This window comes from Paramormyrops kingsleyae, chromosome 21, assembly GCF_048594095.1.
Source record: "Paramormyrops kingsleyae isolate MSU_618 chromosome 21, PKINGS_0.4, whole genome shotgun sequence".
NCBI classification, from domain to species: Eukaryota; Metazoa; Chordata; class Actinopteri; order Osteoglossiformes; family Mormyridae; genus Paramormyrops; species Paramormyrops kingsleyae.
The window spans coordinates 14,829,839-14,841,847 of record NC_132817.1 but is presented as its reverse complement, the minus strand read 5'-3'; the positions used below and the strand labels follow the sequence as shown (position 1 = coordinate 14,841,847).

At 47.4% G+C, this 12,009-nt stretch overlaps 2 protein-coding genes across 5 annotated transcripts in view; both read left to right on the top strand.

The window, feature by feature from the left end:
• Window positions 1-5,954, top strand: part of gatad2ab (GATA zinc finger domain containing 2Ab) — an 18,656-nt gene extending 12,702 nt beyond the window's left edge. For 3 of the 4 annotated variants that reach the window (XM_023798189.2, XM_023798191.2, XM_023798190.2), the window contains exons 3-11: window positions 152-278; window positions 381-512; window positions 690-764; window positions 878-1,006; window positions 1,086-1,253; window positions 1,615-1,867; window positions 2,238-2,659; window positions 3,192-3,405; window positions 3,944-5,954. In XM_023798189.2, coding sequence (XP_023653957.2) covers window positions 152-278; window positions 381-512; window positions 690-764; window positions 878-1,006; window positions 1,086-1,253; window positions 1,615-1,867; window positions 2,238-2,659; window positions 3,192-3,405; window positions 3,944-4,077 — 1,654 coding nt within the window. In that variant the 3' untranslated portion in view covers window positions 4,078-5,954. The remainder of the gene's footprint in view (window positions 1-151; window positions 279-380; window positions 513-689; window positions 765-877; window positions 1,007-1,085; window positions 1,254-1,614; window positions 1,868-2,237; window positions 2,660-3,191; window positions 3,406-3,943) is intronic. The other variant, XM_023798192.2, reaches the window with a different exon arrangement.
• A 420-nt stretch (window positions 5,955-6,374) lies between these two features.
• ndufa13 (NADH:ubiquinone oxidoreductase subunit A13) lies at window positions 6,375-10,843 on the top strand. Its single transcript, XM_072704138.1, has 5 exons — window positions 6,375-6,530; window positions 7,153-7,231; window positions 8,692-8,763; window positions 10,104-10,173; window positions 10,559-10,843. The coding sequence occupies exons 1-5, from the start codon at window positions 6,437-6,439 to the stop codon at window positions 10,676-10,678; spliced, it is 435 nt and encodes a 144-aa protein (XP_072560239.1). The 5' UTR covers window positions 6,375-6,436; the 3' UTR covers window positions 10,679-10,843.
• Window positions 10,844-12,009: the final 1,166 nt, after the last annotated feature.

Genomic DNA, 12,009 nt, shown 5'->3' with positions numbered 1-12,009 from the left:
TCTTCTTCAACAATGCAGTTTTACTTGGCAAAAGTCTGGCTTTTGGTTCCCAAAAAGGTCCGTTTTCCAAAGCGTGCATGCTTTGGTCCGCAGTCCAGTGACTGTCATGTCCTGCCTTGGCTCTGATGTGTGTCATGATGTCATTTTGCAGTGACGTAAAACAGGAGAGGGACTCTCCGTCTCCGGACGTCATCGTGCTGTCGGACAATGAGCCGTCCAGCCCGCGTGTCAACGGGGTGAACCACGTTGGCAAGGGCATGGACACCGAACTGCTGATGGTGAGCTGGCCGTGCTGTGCCGTGACCTCTGACCTCTGAGGGGGCGGGGTTTTAAGCTTATCTACTTTGGATTGGTGGAATAATGCTGTAATGTGCCCGCAGAGGAGCACCCCCAAGGAGCGGGAACGCATTATCAAGCAGCTGAAGGAGGAGCTTCGGTTAGAGGAAGCTCGGTTGGTGCTACTGAAGAAGCTGAGGCAGAGTCAGATCCAGAAGGAGAGCACTGCACCCAAGGTGCCCCCCACCCCCAGCCGGCCGGCCCGACCGTGTGCCTCAGATACCCCATTGCGTTGGTGTTGATGGTGCCCTTGGCTTCACGGCCTGTAACTCTGGACTGTAGTCTGACTGACTGAATGGAAGCCGTGAGGAACCTTCATGTCTTTCTATGTGTGGTCTTGTCCCCTGTCTCAGACAACAGGGCCCTCGGTGGCAACACCGCCCCCACTGGTCAGAGGCAGCATGGCAACAACCAAAGGGTCCCTCCAGGTGAGCGTTGCCTCAGACCTTTAGCCCACAACACCATCTCATGGCTTTTGGGGGTGTGGCAGTGAACGTGGCGGCCAACAGGTGAGCATAGGTATCTCTGTCTCTCCTTTCAGCTGGTGTCTGGCCGCACTTCAGGGACGGTCATCCCCCCTCCGCTAGTGAGGGGCGGCCAGCAAGTCTCCTCCAAGCTGGGCCTGTCCGGCACCCAGATCGTCATGCCGCCTCTGGTCCGAGGGGCACAGGTGAGTGCCCTCAGCCCCCAGCCTTTCCGATCGGTGTAGGTGGAAGCACCCTAACGGTGACGCCTGTGTCCACGAGCAGGTGCATGGCCAGCAGCAGCAGCATGCGACGTCGGGGCCCCCACCCCTGCTGCTGGCCCCCCGCGCCGCCGTGCCCAATGTGCAGATCCAGGGTCAGAGGATCATCCAGCAGGGCCTCATCCGCGTGGCCAACGTGCCCAGTGCCAGCGTGCTGGTCAACATCCCACAGGTCAGTGGATACTGTCATGCTCTCGTGCACACTCTCGTGCATTCTCCTCGCACGCCCTCCGGTGCGCTCTCGTGCATTCTCCTCGCACGCCCTCCGGTGCGCTCTCGTGCATTCTCCTCGCACGCGCTCTTGTGCACACTCTGTCGTGCGTTCTGTCACGATCGTGCACGCTCTTACGCACACTGCATTAGGCTGCTTATAGACACACGTAATATGAGTAGTTGTATTTTACACATTTCCTGTAAATCATGTTATTTAGCCAAAACGTTCATGCCACACCCTCACAGCCCTCTTGGGTAATTGTCCCCAGCTGCCGAAAATGATCAATCCTAAGCTTATCCATTGTCACATACATTCCCAGAGTCCCAGTCTGAAGGGCTCGACCCTGACCTCCCAAGCGGGCACGGGTGTGGGGGGCGCTACGGACTCCCCCGCAAGCCGGCAGGCGGCTGCCAAGCTGGCACTGCGCAAGCAGCTGGAGAAGACCCTGCTGGAGATCCCGCCCCCAAAGCCAGCTGCACCCGACCTCAACTTCCTGCCCTCCGCCGCCAACAACGAGTTCATCTACCTGGTGGGGCTGGAAGAGGTGGTGCAGAACCTGCTGGAAACACTGGGTAAGGGTGGGGGGGGGGGCACCACTGGGGGCCTGGGGCATGTAACTCAGCTGCTTGGGATCCACACTGGGGGTTTACATTTAACGAACACCACTGGCTGGTCAGACAGTAGTGGGGTAAGGTGCTGTGGCAATGTGTTTGTGCATTTTTGTAGTGGTGTTTATGATGCAAGTTATATGTGTTGGAGGGAAAACTTCACGGTAGTTAGAGCCGTAATCAGTGGGAATTCAGCCTCTGCGGTCCAGACGGCTTCCATGCTAGTTTTTGCATGTGCTGCTTGAAAAGCCCATGACTAGGTGCTTCTGAACCTGTGGTGTGCAGAGCCTTAATTCTTTGATAATTTTGTGTACCCCCCCCCCCCCCCATCCAGGCAAGTCGCCGGCAACACCCGTGTCAGCTGTCGCTAAGGAGCCATACACTTGTGCCCAGTGCAAGACGGACTTCACGTGCCGCTGGAGGCACGAAAAGAGTGGCTCCATCCTGTGCGAGCAATGTATGGCCTCCAACCAGAAGAGGGCGCTCAAGGCAGAGCATACAAGTCGGTTGAAGGCCGCCTTCGTCAAGGCCCTGCAGCAGGAACAGGAGATGGAGCAGCGGATCCTCCAGCAGCAGGCAGCCTCTCCCACGTCCCACTCCACCTCCACTTCTTCCTCCACACCCTCATCTTCCTCTTCCTCAGCAATGAAGGTCGACCCACAGGCCCTGGTGGCCCAGCAGATGAAGCAGGCACGCAACTCCTCCCTCCACATCCGAGGGGTGCCGATTGAACGACAGCACTCAAACATAAAACAGGTGCATGCACACCTTCATCGCTGCCAGTTTGGTCTGTGTCTTTGGAAGGCAGATTCTGTCTTGATGTAATGGTACCGTGCAGAAGTCTTAGGCAGTCAAAGAAAATGTTTAAAGCCATTTATCTGGGTAGCAAGTATATTTGCCCAGAAAATACAATTTAACATTAGAACGTAAACACATAATAGTAACACAATAAGGTCCTCTGTTCTCCAAAAAGTTACCGATATCTTGTTGGATGGCTAGATGAACATCGCTTCAGTTGCCAAACCTCCCCTCAGGGGCACCTTTTGGTGTATTGATTAAATTACATGAACATTTCAGGTAGTCTGTTGAATAACTTGATGAGGTATTGATTATCCAAGCTAGGTGAGGTAGTGATTAGAGTCAAAAATACAGGGTTGGTTGCTTGCAAACACTGGGGTGATTTTTCTGTGACTGTCTCAGACTTTTGCACAGTGCTGTTCATTTTAGTGACTAAGCGGGAGGCAGGGTGTTCTACGCGCACGTCATGGATCCCGTCTCGCTTTGACAGAGCACTGGGCAGCTTTCCCGCGTGGTGCAGCCGGCAGCCACGAGGGGCATCGCCCACACGTTCCCCTCCTCCTCGCAGCTGCAGAGCGCCGTGGCGGCGGCGGGGCTGGTCGGCACGCCAGGTAAGCATACCGCGCGTGCCGGGACAAAAGCCGCCGGCAGCAGAGGCAGCCCCTCTGCCAGTGCCTGGAGGAAGCAGAGAGCCCTGAGCACAGGTAGATCCCGCCCACCCCTTGGTGCTGACCGCCCCCCCCCTCCATCTCTCATTATCCTCTCTGCTAGCTTCCATGGTCCTGGGCAGAGCTTTATATTCCAAAGCATTAGATTCTGTTTTGTGCTCCGATTACAATACTGTGTCAAGCTACCTCAGTGAGGATTTATATTTAAAAAAATTGTACATTGAACCAAAAAAAGCAACAGCCTTTGATCAGCTGCCCAACACCAGTACTTACCAGGCACTGCTTTGTGGTCCCTGGAATATAGACTCTCACCCCTCTGCGTCTCTCCTTCCCATCTGTGCTGGTGGTGGGTCTGTCTCAGTTGTTGATGGTAGCCGGTTGCCCCTTGGACACCGAAAGGTTTCATTTTCTGGGCTTTTTTTTGTTTGCTTGTTTTTAAACCATTGAATAAATATGCTTAAGAATCATGTCATCTCTTTTTATATTGTGCAGTTGCTTGGTGAATGTTTGAATGTACAAGAGAATTAAAATTGGTGTGAATTTCATGCTGCATCTTGCATCGCCCTGTCCGTAGGTGTCACCATGGCCTACGTGAACCCCAGCCTCTCGATGCACAAGGCCTCGTCGGCTGTGGAGCGTCAGAGAGAGTACCTCTTGGACATGATTCCCTCTCGTTCGATTTCCCAGACCGCCAATACATGGAAGTAACCCCAGTGCCCCTGTTATTTGACACAACCCACCCTGCTTCTCCTAATCAAGGCAAAATAATAAATCTTTTTAAGGTACCTGACCTCTGACACGCTTGTTTCTGATTCTGTTGAGTCCTGGGTGGGGGGAGATATGGTAACCTAGCACTAGGTTGGGAGAGCGGGGAGTGGGACAGAGCTCACAGCACCCTGAGAGGAAGTGCTTAAAGGACCTGCTGACTTTTCCTGCCTGCGGCCCTCCGTTCTTTCTGCACGGCCTCCTTGGCAGTTCCGTCGCATTGTGATGATGTCATCAGGATGCTGCAGGGATGTCCATTGGAAGTTCTGCAGTAGGAAGTGCTACAAGAGGTCTGATTCTGTGGATGGACTAGCAGGCACTGGGGTTAGGGCTTTGCGGAACTACCTTTTACCGGATACTAAACCGATTTAACATTCAACTCAGAGGGAAAGAGATGACTCAAAGCCAAACGCCCTGGAAACATGGGGTATTGTGAATAGCTAATTTTAGTGCTGTTTTAGATGCAAAACTTTATATGCAATATTTTTCTGAACTGTTCTTGTGGAACTGGACAAAAGTCACGACAAGCTGGGCAGCTGGTTGTACATCTGCTGGTTTGGCAGTGACTTAAAATCTGGACTCTTAAGTGAAAGCGGAGTTTCACACTGTGAAGTCGGGAGAGCCAGAGGATTAAACACAGAACGCATGATTAAAATTCTTACTGCTAGAACTGGTAAACCTTTTATTCCCAAAAACATGCTTGTGTGCGTGTGCGTTCATTTTTTATTTTTTTCCCCTCCACCTTTCCCACCCACCCGCAGCATATCTCAGCAGCTAGGCAAACTATGCTAAATAAACCTACATACATCTATATAGACAACTGGAACAAATAATATGTACAAACTTAAGGATATAAGTCTTTTTTTTTTTTAATCTGATCATTACATTTTGAATGTTTGACTGCATTTTTCCCCCATGCGCAAGTTGAGTGTTAGGTTTCTTCTCGCACTGCTTCCGTTATTGTTTTAGGAGCTCAGATAACAGGGTAAAGACCATTTGTTCAGCATAACAGCAGCGTATTTCATGTTCTGCTCCGTTGGCTGAATAGCAACCAGAATAGTACATTTTGCTCGTTGGCGTTGCATGAGACCCCGGAGGCTTTTCTGTGAGGACAGAAAAAATTAATAAAACAACAGCCACGGTTTAAAGAGGTCTTGTGATGAAACCTGCTGAAATCGATTTCATCTTTACCATTTTTTTTGTTTTTATGCACACTTGCTAACGGCACAGAGAGCCACCTGTGAATGTGATGTCATGTCATATTCAGGATTGTCTCACCTTGACTGGTCTGTGTATAAATGAATGTACAGACACACGGAGGTGCAGTTTTGTTGATGCACACTGCAGTCCCCCATCCCCCTTCTATAGCAGGTTACACTGGCCCCTCCCTTCTCTGTATGGTTGTGTCTTTCTGATGGCTTCCGTTTTTGCCCCTCCTGCTCTGTTCTCACTGTCGCCCCCTACCTGCAGCTCTGGGCACACGCAGCTGCCTGTGACCCCTGACCAGGGGGCCTGTCTTTCGCTTATGGCAAAGCCGTGTAAAGCAGCACTGTGCCTTCACCTTTTCGCATTGTTTAGTTACAGTTTAATTGGTTTCATGTTTAATGTCCCCTTTGCTCTGTGAGTAAACATTTCTAACCCATGCATTTTCCTTGTGTGAATATCACTGTTTAGATACAAATTGTTTCAGTTTTGTCTTACTTTGCTGTAGGTCTACTATATCAATTTAGAATTTTGATTACTTTGGGTAATTTCTGTAAATGTCTTCTCTGTGTTTGAGACGTAAATGGGTTTGTTAGCTAAATAAATGATGAACCTTTGCCTGTTTCCACATTTTTGCAAAACTCACACTGTTAGGAAATATGGTATGAAAACACACTGAAATCCAATGGAAAGATGTATTGAGTTCATCACCCAAAACCCTTACACAGTTAAGCTCTTGGAAAATAGATGGATATGTATTTTATCACAATCAAACTCAACCATTGTTTTGTTGTAATGACTGAAAACGAATTAAGTCAGTGCCAGAAGTTGCTGTCAAACGCCGCCTTAACAGAATTTGTGCCATCTATTGAAATTATAGAGAGGATCTCTGTCGCTCCTTATGGCTGAAAGGTCTTATTTTCGGATATCATCAAATAACCGAAGGTGTTGGATTCGATGCTTTGTTTCATCGTCGCTATTTTTGCATGAAATCGCCATCCTGTTCTACGGCAGGCCAGTGGGCGGCGGTAGTGCGCTCGTCGGGTTTGCGCGAAACCCTTCCGAAGTCACGTGACAGACGGCGTCGGGAGCAGGAAAGATGGCGGCGTCCAAGGTGAAGCAGGACATGCCTCCGTCTGGAGGTTATGGGCCATTCGATTACAAGCGAAATCTTCCCAAAAGAGGGTTTTCTGGTTGGTGAACAGTTACTATATTTCTCCTAATATGCAGATGTTTGTTTTTTTTTTAAGAAACCGGCGGCTAGCGGTAAGGAGCGCAAGGGGCCTGCATGAAACGGCTTGCGAGCCGGGGCTTCTGCGCTGTGTTTCTGAAAACATCTTATTTAGCCAGATTCTTTAATTGAATTATTTAAGTAAATAAAAGTAGAATGTGGTAAACGTGTCCCTAAATGTTTACTTTATTATGGTGCTAATGTGTTGCAATCCTTTCAAATATTAAATTCAGTATATACGACGAGCAAAAATCTGTTTATAAATACCTAAACGTCTTCAAATAAAATTTAAATTGGAACCCATCCATATATATTCAAACCGTGCTCATGTAATAGTAATATGCGAGGCTGCTCCTGGTAATTGCAAGATTTATTGCTTATTTTTTCTCTAACCCTAACCCTTATAATATTCCTTTGCTGAATGGTAGAAGTTGAAATTTTCTTTCAACCTGCTCATGAGTTTCACTGGCAGGTTTATAACTGAGTGTTACGCTGTTAATTAGCGAGATGCAGAAATATTACACACTTTCATGTTTAAATACTGCTGGAATAGAAGTGTATTAAGTGCGCGTCATTCTTGCTAGGATACACCATGTTCGGAATCGGTATCGGGGTCATGGTGCTCGGCTATTGGAGGCTTTTTAAATGGAACAGAGAAAGGAGGTAAGAAGAATGCATATATTATTCTATTGTTTTCTAATATAATAAACATAAGCAAAAACATATTAAGTATTTTAAAATATTCATTAATGACATTTTCATATAGTAGATGAAATTATGTCCTGGGTGACATTTATTTCCAAGCTGTCTCTAATGGATAAAGAGAACATAGAGCCCTTAAAAGGTGATGACGCATTGCTATAGGAATGAGGTGCTGTATTCTAAATCAAGGGCATTTAATGTCCTTTTTGAAACATCTTCTGATGACGGCATCCCCTCAGAGTTCAGTGTCGGGGTTAGGGTTAGGTGAGTGAGCTGGCATTTGACATACGATCTTAAGATCAAAATGAAGACTTTATTGATCCCAGGAGAAAGTTCTAGATGTTACTGAATGAGGGCCTGCCAACTCTCCTGCATTTGGTATGACATTCACGCTTTCAGATGAAAGAAATCTCATGCCAATCTCATGCCAAATCTATATTATTCCATTATAAACCTAAAATATGCTACATCAAAAGTGTACACCTTTCCTACAGACTATTTACAGGGTAATAAACCTGTTACATGCATGTAAATGTGCATGCAGACTTGTCTCGAATTGAAAATCTTATGCCAGCCAGCTGACCAAAGTTGGCAACCCCACTGAATGTAAGTGAAGCATAACAGCACAGCCCCACTGCAGCGTGGTTTCAGTGAGATGAAGCCTAAATGGCCCCACTGCAGCGTCGTGTCAGTGTGATGAAGCCTAAGCGACCTCACTGCAACATGGTGTCAGTGTGATGAAGCCTAAGCGACCTCACTGCAGCGTGGTGCCAGTGTGATGAAGCCTAAGCGACCTCACTGCAGCATGGTGTCAGTGTGATGAAGCCTAAGCGACCTCACTGCAGCGTGGTGCCAGTGTGATGAAGCCTAAGCGACCTCACTGCAGCATGGTTTCGGTGAGATGAAGCCTAAGCGACCTCACTGCAGCGTGGTTTCGGTTAATTGAAGCTTAAGCGACCTCACTGCAGCATGGTGTCAGTGTGATGAAGCCGAAGCGACCTCACTGCAGCATGGTTTCGGTGAGATGAAGCCTAAGCAACCTCACTGCAGCATGGTGTCAGTGTGATGAAGCCTAAGCGACCTCACTGCAGCGTGGTGCCAGTGTGATGAAGCCTAAGCGACCTCACTGCAGCATGGTGTCAGTGTGATGAAGCCTAAGCGACCTCACTGCAGCGTGGTGCCAGTGTGATGAAGCCTAAGCGACCTCACTGCAGCATGGTGTCAGTGTGATGAAGCCTAAGCGACCTCACTGCAGCATGGTTTCGGTGAGATGAAGCCTAAGCGACCTCACTGCAGCATAGTGTTAGTGTGATGAAACCTAAGCAACCTCACTGCAGCGTGGTGCCAGTGTGATGAAGCCTAAGCGACCTCACTGCAGCGTGGTTTCGGTGTGATGGGCTGTAAAACGTCATGTGTTGCAGGCGGCTGCAGATCGAGGACCTGGAGGCCAGGATAGCTCTCCTGCCACTACTGCAGGCTGAACACGACAGGAGGTGAGGCTGTAGCCTTATATTCACACATCGTTCTGTTATGGGCTCGCCTGTCCCTCAGCCAAATGATTGTTTATTATATGCAGAAGACTGTGTAGTAGCAAGGGAATCAGGATCAGTTTTATTGGAAAGAATAAAGTACATGTTAGGCTTGCCAACAATGAAGTGCGAACAACAATTATGTCACGCAATTTGTTTGAATGTATTCAAACACCTGTGTCCCACCCATGCAAAAGTACTTCCTTCCCCTAAGAGGTCAGGGTGGGAAGATATTGTTTGAAATATTTTTGCGTTCCCTCACAATGGTAATTCTAATAATGACTGTATTGTGTCCATTTAAAGCACAAAACATAGAATTAGTGAACTAATAAGTATAAGCCTAAACGATACGGACATGTCCAGGTAAATGTGCTTTAAGCATTAAATTATAGGGCACAATGCATGTAACTTTCATATATGTGTTTTTATACATATTTATTAAATAGTGGAGAATTGTATGAAACCTACATCGGTGCCTCAAGCAGGGGAGAGTTACTCAAAGTTAGTGAAAGCATGAGATGTTTTACCATGAAAGCCGGACTGAGAGCTCACGAGCAACAGTAAATGCATCTAGTGAGGAAGAACGGGGTAGAGAATAGATCAAAACATTTCTTATGTCGATGTTGGAACTTTTTAATGGGCTGTTCAAAATTGTTCATTTTTTAAGGGAAATCTTTCCTGTTTTTAAAAAGTAGTATACCATCTTAGGTAGCAGAACATGTCAATAGTGATATCTAGGGTTCCATGATAATAGAAAAAATTCATTGCGATATCTGAAATTTTTTTAGATTAATATTAATGCAGAAATATACCCAAAAATAAACTGTAGTCAGACTGAATGTACTTGACAGACTCTGTAAATAGTTGGTGGTCTTGTCGTAAGTTGTGCCAGCAGACACAAAGCAATGCTTCTGCTCAACATCGTCTCTGTGGAATCCAAAATATTATCTCACAACGGAAGACGATTGCCTGTTGGTGACCAGTTTTCGTTCATTTTTCTCCTCCACACTCATTTTTCTTAAATTTCTCAAGACGTGCCACATTATGAGTGAGCTGAGAGGTAAATGACCGTGAGAGAGTTCATGCAGAGCTCACGCCAAAGCAGAGGCGGTCACTGACTATCGCGGTCATGTGACAATTGCATGCGCATAGCATACGATGTTTTATGAATTATGAATCTGCCAAGGTTCCAGTCACTGTTCAGAACTTTTTGTGGGCTGCTCAGTGACTGCATTCTCCAAGAGATGCTTTCAGTGTTAATGAGATGTTTCTCATTTTGAGTGTTTGTACGTGTTTATCCACAGGACGCTACGGATGCTACGCGAAAACCTAGAGGAGGAGGTTAGAATCATGAAGGACGTCCCTGGCTGGAAGGTGAATCTTTCTTTGCTTAACAAACCTGTGGATTTCTCTTTTGTCCCTGAGTAGATGTAGGTATCCCTACGTTGACGGATCTAGGCAAGCAGGAACTTTCTAGTTTTCTCTCAGTGTTTGGACTTGGAGATTTTGTAAGATGATAAGGTCAGAAAGGCCTCCCTTTCCATCCGGGAGCTATACTGTTGGGTAGGTTTAGGTCTGGGTTTGAGGCTGGAGTTTGGGCGTAGATGTCTCAACTACACGTGATGAATTTTACTTTATTTTTAAGAGGTTGGTTATGTTCAGCTTGTTTCGGGCTGAGACCAAGTACATGATGCAGGTTTGGGATACCTCTCCAGCCAGCCCCCGGTCTTGGTCAGACTCGTGGTCTTTATCCGCGCAGGTGGGCGAGAATGTGTTCCACACAGAGCGCTGGGTGCAGCCTGTCTCCGATGAACTCTTCAACCTTCGGCCGAAGGAAGAGCTCCAGCGCAGGAAGTTTGGGTTCCAGTGGTACGTGTAGGACCCGCTCCAGCCCCGCCCTGCCCCGCCCAAGCTCCGCCCCTGCCCTGACCAAGCTCCGCCCCAGTCTTCCATCAAAACATCTGTCTTTGAATGTCGGAGGACAGGAGTTTGGCAACTTGTCTTGTAAATGTCAATAATTAAATATTTTTTCTCTACTTCACAATGATTTCTGCCTGATTTGTTCAGCTGCATATTCTTGTACTTTCTGGACCTGAACATTCCACCTCTGGTTATAAATATGCTCTGTTGATGTTCTTCGATCCAAAGGAATTCCTAAAAGGGGGTGGGGGCCCAAGCAGCCCACAGAGGGAAATTTCATTGGCCTCCTGGTTTGATCAGTGGTGATGTTTAACATTATTGTATCCAGTTGTCGCTCACTGTCATTCATGTGGGACGGTGTCTCTGGGCTTGAAGTGGCTTTTGTATGGTGTTGAAAACAGGATTTTTGAACATGCAGAAGCCTGTTCAGTGTGTTCTGAAGGCCATTAGTGATCTGCAGTAATGGCGAAGCAACATGGACTGTGAACTCCAAACCTATCACAACTTTTTTTTCTGACCTACCAGCATATGTTAATGTCCAGCCTGCACCACCCCTGAATTACCACCAGATGGCGTTATGAGTCAGCTGTTTATTTCTCATTTTAAACTATATTGTATGAGAGCTGAACCCAGGATGTTGCATTATGATTAAAAAAGCAGTAAGTTTTATGGACATTAAGCAGGCAATTTCTCGCTTCTACTAAACCATCTGCTCATGGATTGAGGCTCAGACCAGATGTGGTACTGCAGCACCTTCTGCAAATCAATACAGCTACATTTAAAAAATAAGACAGAATTCAGCTTGATGGGTTATGGTGTGAGATTCCCAGTGCGCTCACTGGATCATACCACATACACTCGATTCCTGGTTGCCTGTGTCTTTGTGAAACAGGTAGCAGAAGATGTAGTGGGTCGGGCTCTGCTTCTGGGAAAGTGTTCTGCTGTCGTGCAGAGCTTGTGCCCTCAGTGATGGAGAGATTGCACACGATTGAGTGAGACGGCAGAGGGAGCCCCCACTCCTTTGCTTTTGACCATTTGAGGTTCTCCCTTACACTTATGGACAGAATTCAGTCACTTGAACGTGCTGGTATCACCAAGAACGTCCTCTTAGCCTTCCTGCTGAAGTGTTTGGGGGTTGTGAGTCTGATTTGCCGTTTCCCAATATGTTGTTTAATTGTCTCCTTTCTGCTGGTATGTTTCTTAACCCCTCTATTTACTGCCTACAAGGCCGTGTCACAACATTTGTTCTCCACGGCTGGCTCAGCCAATCGATTCCTTGCGCAGGGTCTT